At 49.7% G+C, this 18318-nt stretch overlaps 1 protein-coding gene across 1 annotated transcript in view; it reads left to right on the forward strand.

Moving 5' to 3' along the window:
• The window catches only part of HCN4 (hyperpolarization activated cyclic nucleotide gated potassium channel 4), an 81725-nt gene extending 67810 nt beyond the window's left edge, over positions 1-13915 (forward strand). Inside the window, exons 3-8 of the mRNA XM_036456516.2 lie at positions 2405-2566; positions 5436-5654; positions 8922-9068; positions 9171-9411; positions 9673-9837; positions 9928-13915. Of these exons, the coding sequence (XP_036312409.1) occupies positions 2405-2566; positions 5436-5654; positions 8922-9068; positions 9171-9411; positions 9673-9837; positions 9928-11375 (2382 nt within the window). The 3' untranslated portion in view covers positions 11376-13915. The remainder of the gene's footprint in view (positions 1-2404; positions 2567-5435; positions 5655-8921; positions 9069-9170; positions 9412-9672; positions 9838-9927) is intronic.
• Positions 13916-18318: the final 4403 nt, after the last annotated feature.

Below are 18318 nucleotides of genomic sequence, written 5' to 3' on the forward strand. Positions count from 1 at the left end.
GGGCTGGTTCTTGTGCCCCAGTAGGGCTAGGCTGCAGGGCATAGGGCACTGGGTTGATTGGGACCAGGTGCTGAGGAGTCCCACGTGGCCCTGGACCAAGCTTGCTGTAAATCTGGCGACATAACCCAGTCACTTTGGGTTTAAATTGTTTTATCTGTAAAATAACCACCTTTTTTGTCACCGGGCCAATCTGACAATCTGCAGGCAGCCCTGGTTCAATTCTGCCTCTACTGTGCTGCCACTATAACCATGAGCAAGTTCTTTGCTTCTCTGAACCTTAGTGTAAAATGTAGTAAATCAACAATATGTTCAGCAAAGTTTGTTGTGAGTTTAAGTGAGATGATGACTTGTTCATGAAGGATGATGGGGCAAGTTGGAGCTGACATTCTCCATGAACCTTTCCAAGGTCCATTTCATCCTGAAGATTTCACAGCATGTCTGCATTCAGAGTCTACTACTAATGGGGCCACAGGAGGGTGTGCCCTGTGGATGATGGAAAAATAGTATTCATCTTTAGTGATTCAAAATCTAGACCCCAGGTTAAACTCACATTTCAGAAGGAGAAGCTGAGGTCACTAGTATCAGAATATCCTGCCACCAGGTATGAAGCTGCAGTTAGAGGACCACTAGATGGGGGTAGAAATATCTAGGGTCTGTTTATTTGGGCCTCAGTTTCCCTATCTTGAAATGGGCTTAAACTAGTTTGTAAACTTATAGGCATTTGAAAAGTCAGTAATTTTGGCTCAAAGTCCTCTTTAGGAAGCCTGGGCATAGTATGAAGGAACCAGAACTAAGAGTGAGGTCATACTCCAAAGTCTCTAAGGCTAGAGGCAAGGCAGAACTTCTAGAGAACTCCCTCTAGACTTCCTGTCCATCTCTTCATCCACTGGTGCTTCCTGCTGAAACTGAACCAAGAGGCATTACTGGGAGAAGGGAGGTGGAATGTGGATACTGTGATGTGCTCACCCTTAGCCCTGCCCAGCCATAGTTCAATCTCTCATTTGAAGTCACAGCTGTAGAAATGGACGGGTGGCAGGGGGCTGGAGTTGAGAGGGCTGTACTTTATTAACCTTTATAGGAGAGCATTACTACTAATACCTATTAACTAATCATGAAGATTATTAATAACCATTATCAATTTATTGAACACTTCTACACCTAATACTAAGCATTTTATATGTATACTAAAGGCCCAGAGCACAAAATTTGTGCATGGGGTTGGAGTCCCTAAGCCCAGCCTACACCCTCTCCAATCTGAGACTCCTTGGGGATGTCTGACTGCTGATTTAGGCCAGGTCCCTAAACTTGCAGTCGGACATCCCTCTTGCAATCCCCCTAGCCTGCCTGCCTGATCACCCTGCTCTGCCTGCCTGCTTTATCACCTCTAACTGTGCCCCTAGCCTGATCACCCCCTACTGCCCACCCGGCACTGGCCTGATTGCTCCCTAACTGCTTGCTCCCCCATGCCTGCCTGATATCACCCCTAATTGCTTCTGCCTCAACCCCTGCCATAGTGGCTTTATCCAGAAGGAAGTGGGACATCCAGAAGATGTCGACCTGGTCTAATTAGCATATACCCTTTTATTAGTATAGATTTTAATTCTTTAGACAACCCACACAGGTAAGAATTTTTTGTTGCAATTTTCTAGATGAGGAAACATATCAAAAAGGTTTAGATATCTTCTGAAGGTTCCACAGCTGGAAATTGGATAGGAAGAGGGCCTGAGATCAAAGTCTGTGTGAACTTGGAGCCTGTGTATCCCAGCTATTTCCTTGCAGTTCCATGGCTGCCTTAGGCAAAACCCACTGGCCTTGGGGGAGTTCTAAGAGTCTTGTGACTGATTTAGGGAAATACCATGCCCCTGTCGTGAATAGGCTGTGGTCCCCTGAGGAGCATCAGGCTGGTTGGCTCTTCTCCTTGTTGTTGTTTCATGATCTAGACAAGCTGATAAAACTATTTCTCTACCCACTTCAGGTCTGTATGGGGCTCCAGGTGCTCTCCTCTCCAGATCTGGGAATCCCAGACACCCCTCATTCTTCTCCCAGGCTGTTTAATTTGGCCTATAGGCAAATCCCCAGGGTAGGAGAAGCCGCTTTGTAAGAGATGAGAGATCCTGGATGGCTGGACTTACTATGGGAGTCCCCCTACACACACACACACACACACACACACACACACACACACACACACCTGCACAGATCCCTGTGGGGCCTTGCACCTGCAATCTGCTTCTTCAGGGCCTGGCCTGACACCTTCCCACTCTAGCCATAGCCTGACCTGAAAATGAGCTGGGCGCACTACCATGTGTGTGCAGAGCAGTGCCACTCAAAGCTGCAGGGTCTGACTGGGTGGGGGTGTTCCCCCCTCCTGGTCACTCACCTGGTCACTTACCTCTGTGGACAGATCTTCCACATGACCTACGACCTGGCCAGCGCTGTGGTGCGCATCGTGAACCTCATCGGCATGATGCTCCTGTTGTGCCACTGGGACGGCTGTCTGCAGTTCCTGGTCCCCATGTTGCAGGATTTCCCTGACGACTGCTGGGTGTCCATCAACAGCATGGTGGTGAGCACCCAGCCGGGCCCTGGTGTGGGCAGAGGGGGCTGATGCGGCACTGAGGGGCAGAGCAGGTACACAACTTAAAACTCCTGAGTTTCAACATATAGGACCCGGAGGTGCCAGGGACATGGCTTTACCTAGTACAGGTCTGTCACAGAGCTCGTGGCCAGATGCTGCTACCTCTGCCTTCTTACAGCCTCACTGCAACTGGGAGCCTGGCTATTTGGAGCTGATTTCACCCAAAGGAACTAAAACTAGGCTCCTTGGATTCTATCAGGCATGGCAGAGCTGGACTGGTGTCTCTTGCCCTCCTGCCTGTTTGCCAAAGGCAGACCTGTTACCTATTGGGATTACTGACTGGGACCTCAGTTCTTTTCATTGATGCAAAAAAGATTTTAAGATCAACGAAAATGAAAGTAAAGCAAAATGGGTTTTATTGAAGATACATTTTAAACAAGGAGTGGGCCACTCAGAGAAAGAGAAAGAGAGAAAGAGAGAATGGCTGGGCTGCTTTAACTCACTGGAAACTCCGAGAAAGGGGGCCTTGGAGACAGGTTTAGGTGTTAGCCCTGGTTGAACTGCAGCTGCCCATTCCTCCCCTGGGTGCAAGTCTTGTGTGGTCCTTTAGAGGCTGGGAGGTATGTGCCTGTGGGGGAAGGGAAGGAGAAAGGAAATGGCATGGGTGTGCTCCCTGAAGGTAGAGCGCAAACGCAAGAGATAATGGCCCCAAAGTCCTGGGTTTAAAAGAAGGATTTTCTAGGTAAAGACTTGCATTTGTATTTAGGCATCATTAACAGACAGTACCTTTTTTCTGGGCATGCCCTTATCCATAATGCATACAGAAAAACCCATAGGGGAAAGGTCAAAACCAAAATATAAATTTTATTATAATTAATACAGGGCCCTAGTAAGGTTGTATTGTCCTGTCGTTTTCCTCTGAGCATGTGCCAAGAACCAGCTGGCTCCAAACCTGCCTGTTGGTGGTCTGCTGGCTACTGGGCCACCCACAGAGAGGTGATCTGAAGGTAATGCTGATCCGACCCCTGATCAGGACCCCAGGGCAGGCCCCATCCCAGCCACTCAAGTCTAATTTCCTACTCACAGATCCACCTTTGAAAGCCAAGCCCAAGTAAAGAGAACCATGAGAGGGACGACACTGTTGTTAGCAGGCATAGACTCCCAGATCACACACAGTGGCTACCTTCTGCTCCAGCTTCAGAGCTGGACTGTCCTCCTACTCCTGTCATTCCCTCATCCCCCACCCCACATACACACATACATCCTGATCATAGGTGGTGTCCTAAGTAGGGAGGACAGATCAGATTGAGCCTGATCCCTTCCAAACCTGTGGGTGGTTGAGAGAAGTTGAAATTGAGTCTAGGGAAGCCATAGGGCAGAGGCCCCATCCCTCCATGGACAGGGTGGACTCCAGGAGGGATGGAGGACCCCCTGGACCTGTGAGCTTCTTTCTGTGTCCGGGAACCTTATGCTTACAGGTCCAGGGGGACTTGCCAGTTTGGTTTGGTCTGTAGGCAGATCTCCAGGGCCCCTGAGTAGGGGAAGCGGACTTCAAGAGGTGAAAGAGATTCCAAACATCTTTCAGTATCAAATAGGACTTTAGAAAACAGCCTTTTGATGAGGTAAGTGTAAATGAATCAGCTATATGGATTGAATTCCTGAGTCCCCAGCAATAAGGCTGGAATTTCTGACTGAAGGCAGCTGGGGAGTCCCTCCTGTTCCCCCAGTGCTCAGGCCCCCTCCACTTTTTTAGATCAGTCCTTCCAGACCTCCCACCCAGGTTTGGACTGAGCACCATACCAGCTCAGCTCTGTCCAGTATGGTCTCAGAGACCTTGAACATGGCGTGCAGCTCCTGTGCCTGCCTTCAGGTGCTGAGAACAGCCTGGTGACCCTGGAAGTGCTTGAGGCTCTGGCAAGGGGTTCTGTGGGTTATGCAGTAAGGTAGGTTCCACATTATTGTTAACATATTCATTGTGTGAGCAGAGAAGCTTTGGGGAGGTGGCCAGCACTGAGATTCATCTGGGGCCCCCTCATCTGGGACATTTTCCTCCATGTGAGGTTGACAAGACCACACATGCACTAAATTCAGGAGCTGGCCCTTTTGACCCTTGTTCGCACACTGAGGCTTCCTTGAGACACAACTAGCTTTGGAGACAAAAATAGCCAGTTACCTCCCTCTCTCCCTTCCCTCACCTCAAGCATTGTATGTCCCAGGTAATTTACCTTTTGTTGGGAGAGGATAACTGGTGGCCACAGCCTCGGATAGATGCAGGCAAGGTTCATGTAGGAAGGGAATCAGCTCAGCAGCACTTTAGATTTTGCTCACCCAAAATGAGGACAGTGTTTTTGGCCTAATCTGAGAGTCTGTCCCCCTAGGGGGAACATATCTGCTTTTATAATTGAGGTCAGTGGGGAAATGGGCTTTACTTGACAGCAGTTGTGGGTAAGGGGACGGAGCTATTTTAGTAAGCAGATGACAGCAGTGTGTGTGGCTCAGCCTGAAGTCTTTTGTTGCTCAAGAGGCCCAGGCTGCTCTGTGAGGGCTGAGAGGTTTGATGGGGGCTACACTACTCCTATCCCTTTCTAGACTTCTCATTTGATCCTGATCCCCCACTGCAAGAGAAAAGCCTAAGTGAGAATTCACTCAGTCACATAGGTTGCCATTATGGACCTCCCTGCCCCTCTCCAAGGCTTTCAGCCACTGGCAAAGTGGGAGCCCTGGGCTTAACAGCTGGGAAAGAGTTGAGGGATGGGAAGTGGTGGGGACTTTTCTAGGTGCTGGTGAGAAGGCCTGCTCTCTCAGTGGTGTGAGCCTTCACTACCACTCCACCCTCTGTCTGTGTACCTACCTACAGAACAGCTCCTGGGGAAAGCAGTATTCCTATGCGCTGTTCAAGGCCATGAGTCACATGCTGTGCATCGGATATGGACGGCAGGCGCCCGTGGGCATGTCTGACGTGTGGCTCACCATGCTCAGCATGATTGTGGGCGCCACCTGCTACGCCATGTTCATCGGCCATGCCACCGCCCTGATCCAGTCCCTGGACTCCTCCAGACGCCAATACCAGGAGAAGGTAGGACAGAAAGCTGTGTCCACTTTGGGCTATTTCAGGGTGCCAATTGGTCCCTAGGGAGCACAGGCTCCAGCCAGTGGGTCCCCACAAGGCCCCCAGTGGATGTCTAGCCTGCCACCATCATCTGGCTTCCGCTGCTGACTTTTCTGCTGCAGTCTTTCTTTCTTTTTTATATTTTTCTAAAATATACAAAAATTCCGCATTGTTTATGGACACTGAGTCTGTATCTTAACCCAGTGAAGGTGAGTGTGCCAGTGCCCTCTGTGTGGCTAGCACCTTTTGGGTCCACATCTTGTGTGGAGCTTTGGGGCATTCATTCCATTTGACAGTTATCACTGCCCCCTGGTTTACACTTGCTTTCCGTGACCACACAATATCGGCTTTCCTCCTCCTCACAGGCTAGTCCTCCTTGCTCTCCTTGACTGCTTGTCTTTTCAGTCTTCATACATTGTGTCTCTTGGTAGTTTGAGCTTAATTCTCTGTGTTTCTGTCTCTCCTGTCTTCCTGGGTGCTATGGGTTTACCACCCAATCCCCATGCTCCATGTCCGTCTCTATGCAGCAGGCTCCAAATGATATAATCAGTCCCACTCTTTCTCATCCCGCACTGTCTAAATGCCTCCCTGGACACCTTTACTTCATTGCATCTGAAATGAGAACAGTCTCCCTTGCTTTCTTTGCTTCAAACCTCTACTCTTGCCCATCCTGTTAGTGGACACAGTAGCACAAATGCCCAGGCTAGAAACTAGGAGCCATCCTTGTTGTCTCTTAGTCATTAATGCTTCCTTTCGTCCCCATCATCCAGCTGGCATCTGCCTGGATCACGCAGCAGCTTCCTAAGTGGCTGTGCTGGAGTAAAAGGCTGCCTCGGTTCTAAGCCCAGCTTCCCCATTGACAAGCTCTCCATTGAACATGGGCATGTAACATCACATTTCTAAGTCCCATTTGCTTGTCTGTAAAATGGGGACAATACCAAGGGTTATATCATGGTATTTATGAGGGGTGACCCTACAGAGTAAGCTATTCAACATTTATTAGCCAGCAGACACCCCTCTTCCCCTTCCACTTCATTCTCCAGATGGCAGAAGGCATTGGCACTTAAAACATATAAATCTGCTCATATCACTGCTGATAGCTTTCTCTTACTCCAAGATGCAGAGTAAGTGTGTTTTCTCAGCCTGGCATGTAAGCGCTCCCCCGCTTCTCATGCTCAGAACACGCCATGGGCTCCTTAGCCCTCTATGCACCAGCCTTGCTAGCCTCCCTGAATGTGCCTTCCCTGCCTCGGGGTCTTCACACAGACTCAAGCTGGAACCCTCCTATCTCTTTTCACCTGACCCCTTCTCTCCACATCTCAGCCTAAACTTCACCTCCTTGGTGAAGCCTTCCAGGACCCAGTCATCCTCCACACATCATGTGACCCAGTGACACCCTCAAATTCTCCTTCATTACACGTCGCACTTCTGTCATTACTTAATTAATTATATTAGCCAATTGTTTAATATCCATCTTCCCTATCCAGGTCATAGCTCCATGAGGGTAGGCCAGTCCCCATGGATCCCCAGTGTCCAACACATAGTAGGGCTCAGTATGTATTTATGAACTGCCTGCGTGTCTGCCTCAGGTACTGTCTCCTGATGGGATGACTGAGAGATGGCATCCCAGGTCCCATGACATGAAGAGGAAAGCCTGGGGAGAGCCTGAAGAACCAGAAGAGGGTGGGAAGGTCATTTTGGGAAGGCAGAGGAAGGAGGAGGGAGAAGAAAATGCTAGGCCAGTGATTATGATGAACATGAGCAAAGGTATATATTAATAGATGGGTGGTAAAGAAATAAACCCGATTAGAGCAAAGGGTTCTGGTTAGAAGTGAGGGGACGAGAGAGGGAAAGGAGAGTGGAGTCAGGGTATAAAGGTCAGTGCTTCAAGGGCCAGGTAAGAGATTAACATAGCCCAGCATGAAGGCCCGGCCTGTGAGCAGGGTTGAGGCTCAATGTGTGAGCAGAACGGAGGCTCAGTCTGGGACTACCATTAGGGATAATTAAAAAAAAAACAAAAACACATCAGGGTCTACTGTCCAGCAGAATCAAGCTGCCTATGGCTTTTCATTTGAGAGTTGCCATCATTTCATCCTTTAGCTAATAGCTCTTCGATGTATAATTCACCCATAAATATCTATTAAACATATTACATCCTCCTCTGTCCCCACTACTCTTTCTTACCTGGACCCCTTTAACAACTTTCTAACTTTTGTCCTACCTCCAGACCCTGCCCCCCACCCTAATTGCTTCTCTATGTATGGGGAATTCTAAAAAAAAGTACAGCTATAGCCAGACAGAGAGTCACTGCTTCCTGTTGCTTGACACAACTTACAGCAGACAGGGGCCAGCTTGGCTGGAAGACTGTTAAGAAAGGTCATCTCCAAGCCCCCAGGTTCCCGTCAGCATCTCTGCAGCAGCACTATGTCCCCACCTCTTTGGAGCACTGATATATGAGAGTAGGCTGCCTATTATGACTATTCCTTGGGTAGGAACTTCCCTTGCATTCCATTGTGGGAAAAATCTGTTCTTGCCCAATTAGTGCCTGTGGTCCACTTCCCACCCGCAATCCAGGTGGGTTGGAGCAGCACCCCAGGATGGGCAGGTTCAACAATCTCTATTTCAAACATGTTTAAGGTCCCTGCTGTCCCAGGCCCCTCCCCTGGGTTATAGATGCTCTCCAACAAAGTGACTTAGTCTCAGTCCCGGCCATGTTGGAATACATGATGTGCCACATGATGGCTGGCTTCAGCCTCCAGCCCTTGTAACCCATTGCAGCCCAGTCCTGCTGATGCTGCCGGGTTATTACCACTGGTGGGAAAGAACTTCTTCCCAAGTCAGCAAGGCCTCTCTGGTCCACAGTGTAACACAGAGGGACCAATGTTTAGAGGAAATGTCATTGACTTCCTGGACAGTTGGCTTCTTGTAACTGGGCTTTCGACAGTCCTTCTTTCCCTGGCCATCTCCATAGTATTGAGCACATTGAAAACCGGTCACTGGAATGGAGCTCCTCCTCCATCCCAGCTACTGGCAGTCAGGGCCATTGTATGGGGCACAGTGTGACCATACCCACACTGATGACCTCAAGCTTAAGGAGCCAAGGTCATCCAAGTGCACCCACAGCATTAATGCCAACTCTAGCCACCAGCAGAGCTGAGGTCAGGTGAGGCCAACCAGGGTAGTGGGGCTGGCCGGCTAAGAGGTAACAGCCTCTCTCTCTGTCCCTGGACTTAGTACAAGCAGGTGGAGCAGTACATGTCCTTCCACAAGCTCCCGCCCGACACTCGGCAGCGCATCCATGACTACTACGAGCACCGCTACCAGGGCAAGATGTTCGATGAGGAGAGCATCCTGGGCGAGCTCAGCGAGCCACTTCGGGAGGTGAGCTGGGTGGTGGCCAGGCAGAAAGGGATCCATGCCTTTCTGCCTGGTAACTCTGCTCATCTCCTCCCTCTTTCCCAATCCACCCTTTCTGGGGAGCAGGAGATCATCAACTTTAACTGCCGGAAGTTGGTGGCCTCCATGCCACTGTTTGCCAACGCGGACCCAAACTTCGTGACATCCATGCTGACTAAACTGCACTTTGAGGTCTTCCAGCCGGGGGACTACATCATCCGAGAAGGCACCATTGGCAAGAAGATGTACTTTATCCAGCACGGAGTGGTCAGCGTGCTCACCAAGGGCAACAAGGAGACCAAGCTGGCAGATGGCTCCTACTTTGGAGGTGAGTGGCCAGGAGACCCTGAGGGGACAGGGAAATGGGCTGGAGAGACCGAGAAAAACATTTCAGGCCCTTCATGGGCACTGCCTAGAGGTAGGTGTCGGTCAGCCCAGCACAGAGAGATGGTCCCAGAGATGGGAAAGGTGCATGGAATGGGTGACTTGTGAATGTATCTGTCAAGCATCTGTACTAGGTAGTGGGGACCCAGGACAAGGTTGGGAGGAGGTCCTTAGGAGGCCACCCTGACTCCTGCTGTCCCAGCAGAGATCTGCCTGCTGACACGGGGCAGACGCACAGCCAGTGTGCGCGCTGACACCTACTGCCGCCTATACTCGCTGAGTGTGGACAACTTCAACGAGGTGCTGGAGGAGTACCCCATGATGCGGCGGGCCTTCGAGACGGTGGCACTGGACCGCCTGGACCGCATTGGTGAGGGGACTGGGCAAGAGGGCAGAAGGGAGGTGGACCAGGCTCCCCCTCTCCTCTGCCCTGAGCCCCTGCTTTCCTTCTGTGGCCCAGGCAAGAAGAACTCCATTCTTCTCCACAAAGTCCAGCATGACCTCAACTCAGGTGTCTTCAACTACCAGGAGAATGAGATCATCCAGCAGATTGTGCAGCACGACCGCAAGATGGCTCACTGTGCACACCGCATCCAGGCTGCCACCTCCGCCACCCCGACCACCACACCTGTCATCTGGACCCCACTGATCCAGGCACCGCTGCAGGCAGCCGCAGCCACCACTTCTGTAGCCATAGCCCTCACCCACCACCCACGTCTGCCCACTGCCATCTTCCGCCCTCCCCCAGGCCCCAAGCTCAGCAGCCTCGGGCCTGGGCAGACACCCAGGCATCTGAAGCGGCTGCAGTCTTTCATCCCTTCTGCACTGGGCTCTGCCTCACCCACCAGCAGCCTATCCCAGTTGGATACACCATCTTCCTCCTCCTTCCACATCCAACAGTTGGCTGGATTCTCTGCACCCGCTGGACTGAGCCCTCTCCTGTCTTCATCCAGCTCTTCTCCACCTCCCAGGGTCTGTGGCTCTTCTCCAGCTCCCACACTATCCGCCAACACAGCTTCCACCACCATAGCCGGATTTGGCCTCTTCCACAAAGCACTGGGTGGCTCCCTCTCCTCATCCGACTCACCCCTGCTCACCCCACTACTGCCAGGCACCAACTCCCCACAGGCTAACCAGCCACTACCCTCACTACCAGGGCCCCAGGGAGGCCTGGGACTCCTGGCCCATTTCCTGCCACCTCCACCTTCATCCAGGTCCCCATCCTCTAGTCCAGGGCAGCTTGACCAGCCTCCTGGGGAGTTGTCTTCAGGTCTGGCTGCTGGATCACCAAGTATGCCAGAGACACCTCCATGGCAGCCTGAGCATCCATCAATGGCAGGGGCCTCTGGGGAGGCTTATCATATAGCCTTTACCCCCCAAAGACGTCTCAGCCCCCCTGGCCACAGCCCAGCCCCCCCAAGAACTTTTCCAAATGCTCCACTTCAGGCCCCTGGCTCCCATGGTTCCTTGCTCCTGCCACCTATAACCAGCCCCCCACCACTCCAGGTTCCCCAGCGCTGGGGCACACCACCTGTCACCCCAGGCCGCCTAACCCAGGACATCAAGCTCATCTCAGCCTCTCAGCCGGCCCTACCCCAGGATGGGGCACAGACCCTCCACAGAGCCTCCCCACACTTCTCTAGGGAGTCTGTGGCTGCCTTCCCACTTTTCCCTAAAACTGGGGGCTGCAGTGGGGGCCTTGATCCCCCTGGGAGGCCCTATGGTGCCTCCTCGGGCCATCATGTCAATCTGCCTCAGAAGACATCCTCAGGTTCTTTGCCACCCCCTCTTTGTTTGTTTGGGGCAAGAGCCGCCTATTCTGGGGAGTCCCCTCTGACTGCTGCTTCCCAGAGGGAACCTGGGGCCAGGGCTGAGCCAGTGCGATCCAAACTGCCATCCAATCTATGAACTGGGGCTCCTTCCTCTCTTTTCTCTCTTCTTTCTTCCTTCAGGTTTAACTGTGATTTAGGAGATACACTAATAATAATCATAATTTAAAAAAGAAAAAAAAACCTCACACCAGAGAAACAAAAGACAGCAGAAAATAACCAGGTATTCTTAGAGCTATAAATTTTTAGTCACTTGCTTTTATAGACTATTTTAATACTCAGAAGTAGGGGGAGTTAGGCAAAGCTCAAAAGCAAAAGCCAGAGCAAGGTTGGGAGGTGTGTTGCTGGGCCTTGGCAGGGGTGAGGCCTACCCATGTTTGGGGTCCCTAGAGCAGACCTGTCATTGTGTTTGTTTTAGGGCACCAGCCACCACCATTCCCTTAGCAGTGAACTTGGTGCCTCACTGCTGGGAGTCTTCTAGGGGCTGCCATTGGTGGTTTTCCTGGGGAGCCCCAGTCTCCTGAGTCCTTGGAACAAAATGGGGCCAAGGTCCTGAGAATTTTGCATTTTTTTACTACAAACCTAGCAAGATCTGTATATGTATGTAATGTATATGTATAAGCTATGTAGCACTCTGTTGAGCCATGTAGATAGCCACTCACATGTGTGCAATTTCATTTAACCCAATGTTGCCGGGACACCCAGGTCACCTTACATCCAGCAGCCCACCATAGCCCACAGGCTGGGCATCGCAAGGTCTGGGGGGAGTATTCTTTCCAGTCCTCAGGGAAGAGGACCCCAATACCTCTCAGCAGGCCCCTCTCTCCCCATCTCTGGTTTCATATCCATTTCTAGCCTGACCTCTCACCACATGGAAGCAGAGGACTCTGAACTGTGCCTCCTGTAGGTCCTCAAGCACATCCTGTCCCCGCTGTGGCCCTCAGTTCCCTGTCGGCACAGTGGGAGGTGAGGGTACTTCTGGTTGAGTCTGCTCTGTGCCAAGCACTGTTTCAACATTTTACACACATTAACTCCTTCCATTTCACAAAGATCATGGGATAAGTACTTTGATTCTCCCTATTTCACAGATGAGAAAACTTGAGTTTGGGGTACTTTTTCCAGAATCATGTAGCTAGGTGTAACAGAGCTGGGCCTGATTTGAGATTCTAATTTATGCCTGCTTAGGCCAAAGCCTAGGTTCCTTCCATTAAAAAACTGTTGAGAGGGGCTGAGTTAGTGTTCAAGCATGATACAGAGGGAGAGACCAGACTATGGAGGGAACCAGACCTGGTCTGAATTCCAGCCCTGCCTTATCTGTGTGATCTTGGACAAATTATCTGACCTTTCTGAGTCTGTTACCTCAAATGTAAAATGGGAATAATTATGGTGCCGTCCTACAAGTATATATGAGGACAGGATGAGAAAAGCAGAATATGTGAAATGCCCAGCCTAGTACCAGGAACATTCTATAGTAGGTGCTCAATAAGTCATGCTTCTTCTGCCTCTCCTCACACCCAGCCCATTGCTCCAGCAAGCTATGGTGAGAGCCCAGGGAGCTTTGGCTGATGGCTCTAGGACTTATGACCTTAGGGCATAGGAGATGGCTGGGCTTCCCGAAGGGCCTAAGAAAGGTGTGTGGCCAGTGGTAGGCTTGAGCCAATGTGTGTGCATTGAGATGTGAGAAGTGTTAGAAAGTTAGAGAGGGTGGGGAAGGGAAGGAAGGAAGTTAGAAAGGTGGGTGGGATGGAGTGCTCAGTGGGGATATGATGAAGATAAATGTACAGTGTGGAGCTGGGGACTTTGGGAGGAGATCCTGGAGCCAGGTGGTCAGAGGGAAGGCCATGGGTGCCAAGCTAAGGAGATTGGCCCTGATTTTGCAGGTAACTAGGAGCCAGAAGCAGGTTCAGAGTGGGAGTCATTGTGAAAGCAGCTCAGATTATAGAAGCTCCTTAGGTATAATCCTCCTTTCCAACAAGATTCTAGAGTCAAGCTCAGTGGTCTGCCTCTACAGGGTAGGAGCAGGTTTGCTACCAAGACCTGAATAGTAAGGAAGACTGATCCATGCTCCAAGAGCTCTCCTCTGTGCTCCAGCTAAATGCTGGCTTTGTCCTGGGCTGTGGGACAGGTCAATATCTCCAGTGATGGGCCACAGGCAATGGGAAGCTGTTTTTCAGGACAGGAGGAGGTGAGGATCCTGGGTCTTAGGGAGCCACCTGGCCTTTGTCATTACTGGGCAGAAGTCCCCTCAGACCCAGGGAGTTCTCAGAGCTGGAAAATTTTAAACAGAAACCTCAATCTGAGTTCTGCACACACCCCTGAAGGCTTACTTAATCTATATCCACAGTAGCCCTGGAAATAGGAAAGGAACAGGAGTGAGTGTGGAGGGTTCAGTGGCATGAGGAGTGAGGACACACCCTTGTTATCAGGGCTGGCCTCAGTACCCTCTACACACACGCATACACATTTTATAAAAGCTCTGACCCAGTGCAGCCACTCTGGAGGCTAGGGAAGCCAAGTCCAGTCAGTAGGCCCTTCTATCCCCACAAACAATTTTCAAATCTTCCACTTTTAAAACAGAAAACGGTAAATGTGCCGTATTGCATATTTTCTTTAAATAAATAAATAAATAAATAATCCAATAATGCTGCCTTTTTTTAGGGGCCAGGGATTGAGGGGGGAATGAAGTTGCTGGGGAATGAATACTGGAGGCTCAGGAGCAAGGCTGTGGAGGACAGTGGACAGGTCTCCTACAGCACTGATCGCCAACTTGTGGTCCTTGAGGTCCAAAAGGTTGGCGGCCGTTGCCCTGCCTAGAGCACTTGTGGACACTGGAGGCAGCTGTGCACTGTGTGTGGGCTGGTGAGAGTAAGGAGGAGGATGAGAGAATGTGTGTGCATCCTTTGTCAGTGGTGGGGGAGACCCTGACTGAGATCCTTCCCACCCCAGCTGCCAGAGTCCCTGGGACTACCTGATGCTCCCTGAAGGAGGAGGGGGGTAGTAATGTGCACATGAGCTCCAGATGGCTAAAAAACAGGGCTATACCATCTTAGCCTGGTCAGTTAGGCCCTCAGAAGCTGGAGGGCAGCTAGGGAACAAAAGGTTACCGAGCTGGAGATCTCATGACCAGGAAAGAGGATTGCCTATCAGAGTGGCCAAGGACTTTGGACTCTGTGTGGGTTAGGGAACCTGAGGGCATCCTCTGAATTTAGGCCTTGTTAGAAAGTTCTGCCCACTCCCCACTGCAAGGGGAGGCTGCTAGGCCTGGCCCTTAGACCCCTTGTAAAGCCCTCAGATGATAGTCTCTGCCACCCCTGGTGCAGAAGGTCCCTGTAAGCCTGTGACCTTGCCCAGTAGAGAGAAACAGTGATCTGCCATTGGAAAAGCCAAGTCCCTGGGGGCTCCTGGCTGCTCAGGGAGTGCTGTGGTGCCCCACCCTCATGGTAGAAAGAAAAGTCCTCAGAAAGGGCAGGGAACCTGGTTCCCATCACCAATGGCTGAGTGGATGCTGTTTCCATGGTAACTGACCTGGAAGTCCTGTTGCTAAGGAGGCAGCTCAGCAGGCCCATCATCCCCATGACAACTGCACCCTGTGGCCCAGGCAGTGGTGCTTCCTAAGGACTGAGGGGAGGGCCTATGCCCAGCCATTGAGGATCTGGGGAGGCCCTTGCAGACAGCGACTGCTGAGCACCATGAGAGAGAGTGTAGTGGGTCCAGCCAAATCTGAGGAGTGGACACTCACACCTCAGATTTGGATGGACCCTCTGCAAGGACACTCATTCCCACCCACCACCCTATCTACCCTACTGGATCCACCCCAGGCACCTGCACAGGGACAAACTTCTGAGGCCGGGAGGCAGGGCAACACTAGCCACGTCTTCTGTTTTTTTACTCTAAAACAGTTGTTCTCAGCCTTCCTAATGCCACAACCCTTAAATACAGTTCCTCATGTTGTGGTGACCCCAACCATAAAATTATTTTCGTTGCTACTTCATAACTATAATTTTGCTACTGTTATGAATCATAACATAAATATCTGTGTTTTCCGATAGTCTTAGGCTCTACAGCAATGGTTCTGAGGTTGATAACATTGATCTAAAAGGTAACTTAGTAAGTAGTTACCATGTGCTCTGCTCTTTGAGCTATCCTATTATTGCCCTCCGTCCTCACAATAACACTGATGAGGTAAGAGTTAGCCTCAAGTTCAGTGAGCCAAAGAGGCTCAAAGAAAGTGAGGAGGTTGCCTAGACCAGTCAGCTAGAATGTGAAGGAACCAAGATGCACACCCAGGTTCTGGGGATCAACCCTGTCCCTCCCCACTAGTGGCACAGGGCCAGGTGGTAGGAGCAGTCTGTCAGGTGCAGGCAGGCAAAAAAGGGTGTATTCTCTATAAAATAAAAACAACTAAATGTCAGTTTTCTTTCTCTTTTCCCATCACATCTAGCAGCAGCTCTGAACAAGTCAGTAGATAGCACCTCCCTTCCTCAAGCCACTGCAGCTATGCTTCAGCCCCAGTGACCATCTCTGGGGCTCAGCTGCCAGCATAAGGGTAAGGTCTGAGGCCCTTTTTTTTCTGCTTTGGTAGGGCTAAACCAGATTAGGAACTTTAAAAGAGCATTTTAAAAGTTTAATAAAATGCCTCCCTGGACTTTGCCTTTTCTTAGTTGCTGTTCCTCGTCATCTCAGCCAAACTTCTGAGGGTTGCATCCACTGCTGACCTCATTTCCCTCCAGAGTCACTGCTCTGCCATCTCAGTCTGGCTCCTGTCTTATCTCCATGGAAGAGCTCTAGACAGGTCATCAGTGGCTCCTGTAGTGGTGCCCTCCCAGCAGTATGTGACCCTGCTGACCCACCCAGGAGCTACCACCTTTCTGTTCAGCCTCAGCTTGAAGGGCTCTTATTTCTCACAAAGGACAGTGCTCCTGGGCCTCTGACCTTGGCCCCCATCTTACTGAGCACGCACTTTCTAGAAATTGCTATGGCTTCCCTAGCCTGGAGGAGTGGACCTCCCACCTTTCCCCTTGATTCAGGCTCCACATCCCCTACGCTGTGCAGGCTAGGTGCCTGCTGCTGCTGCCATGTGATTTCTGACCCACTGTAGCCTTTATATTCTTTCTTGAGTTTGAAGCTTCTAATACACTGTGTCATCTCAAGCTCCCACCCTGTGCTGGCTCCACCCTAGGCACGTGCACAGGACTGGACAACACCAATCAATCCCTTATGATTTTGCTTCTTCAATTTTCTTTTTCTTGAGGTAGAATATTTTGTATATACAGAAGAAAATATAAACAAATACATAATAAATATGTAATGCTCCTTAACTTACAATGAGGTTATAGTCTGATAAATCCATTGTAAATTGAAAATATTGTGAATGGAAAATGTATTTAACCCACCTAACCTATATCGTAGCTTTGCCTAGCCTACCTTAAAAGGCTCAGAACACTTACATTACATGGGTGCTGTGGGGCCAAGCATCAAGGACAATATCATGCTCCATATCATTAACTAATAAAAAGATCAAAATTCAAAATTTGAAGTAGGGCTTCTACTGAATGTGTATCACTTTGGCACCATCATAAAGTTGAAAAAACATTAGATAAACCATTATAGATTGTGGATTGTACGTAAATAAAATATGATAAGCATCCATAGGTCAATCCCTCAGAAATTGAATGTAGGAAATACTTTTCAACATTTGTGTCAGTCCTCAAACATCACTCTCCCTCTCTCCAAGGAAAAGTACTCATCTGAGCTTTATTTTATTTTTTAAAGTTAACATCCAATATTATTTTATATTAGTTTCAGGTGTGCAGCATAGTGGTTAGACATTTCTATAATTTATGAAGTGATCCCCCCAATAATTCTAGTACCCAGCTAGCACCATACATAGCTATCTATACTAATAAAAGGGTAATATGCTAATTAGACCAGACATCCTTCCCGACAAAGCCACAGTGGCAAGGGCTGAAGTAGAGGCAGTTAGGGGCAATCAGGCTGGCAGGAGGAGCAGTTAGGAGGCAATCAGGCTGGCAGGGGAGGGCAGTTAGGGGTGATTAGGTTGGCAAGGGAGGGCACTTGAGGGCAATCAGGCTGACAGGGGAGGGCAGTTAGAGGTGATCAGGCCAGCAGGGGAGCAGTTAGGGGCAATCAGGCTGACAGACAGTCGAGTGGTTAGAAGCCAACAGTCCCAGATTGCAAGATGGATCTCTGACAAACCAGCAGTCAGACATCCTCCGAGGGGTCCTGGATTGGAGAGGGTATAGGCCACCTGAGGGACCACCCTCCCTCTCTCCCATGCATGAATTTCGTGCACTGGGCCTCTAGTTACAACATAATTGACTATATTCCCTATGCTGTACTTTACATTCCTGTGACTATTCTATAACTACCAATTTGTATTTCTTAATCCCTTCATTTTTTCACTCAGCCCCTTTCCATTTGGGAACAATTAGTTTGTTCTCTGTATCTATAAGTCTGTTTCTGTTTTGTTTGTGATTTTATTTGTTCTTTAGATTCCATATTAAGTGAAATCAGATGGAACTTATTTTTCTCTGTCTGACTTATTTCACTAAGCATAATACCCTCCAGGTGCACCTATGTTGTCACAAGTGGTTAAGACTTTATTTTTTTCTATGGCAGAGTAAAATTCCATTGTATATATGTACTAAACTTTATCCAATTGTCTATTGATGGGCACTTGGGTTGCTTCCATATCTTGGATATTGTAAATAATGCTTCAATGAACATATATATATTTTCAAATTAGTGTTTGAGATTTCTTCAGATAAATACCCAGAAGTGGAATTACTGCATCAAAAAAGTTATACTTTTTAATTTTTTGAGGACCCTCCATATTGTTTTCCATAGTGGGCACCCATTTGAGTCCAACCAACAGTGCAACAGGGTTCTCTTTCTCGACATTCTCTCCAACACCTGTTGTTTGTTGATTTATTAATAACTACAGGCTCAGCAATCAGAGCCAATCAGGTTTCCTGCCTCCCCACCTCCTCCTTCCCTCACTG

This window comes from Pipistrellus kuhlii, unplaced genomic scaffold, assembly GCF_014108245.1.
Source record: "Pipistrellus kuhlii isolate mPipKuh1 unplaced genomic scaffold, mPipKuh1.p scaffold_m20_p_1, whole genome shotgun sequence".
Classification (NCBI taxonomy): domain Eukaryota; kingdom Metazoa; phylum Chordata; class Mammalia; order Chiroptera; family Vespertilionidae; genus Pipistrellus; species Pipistrellus kuhlii.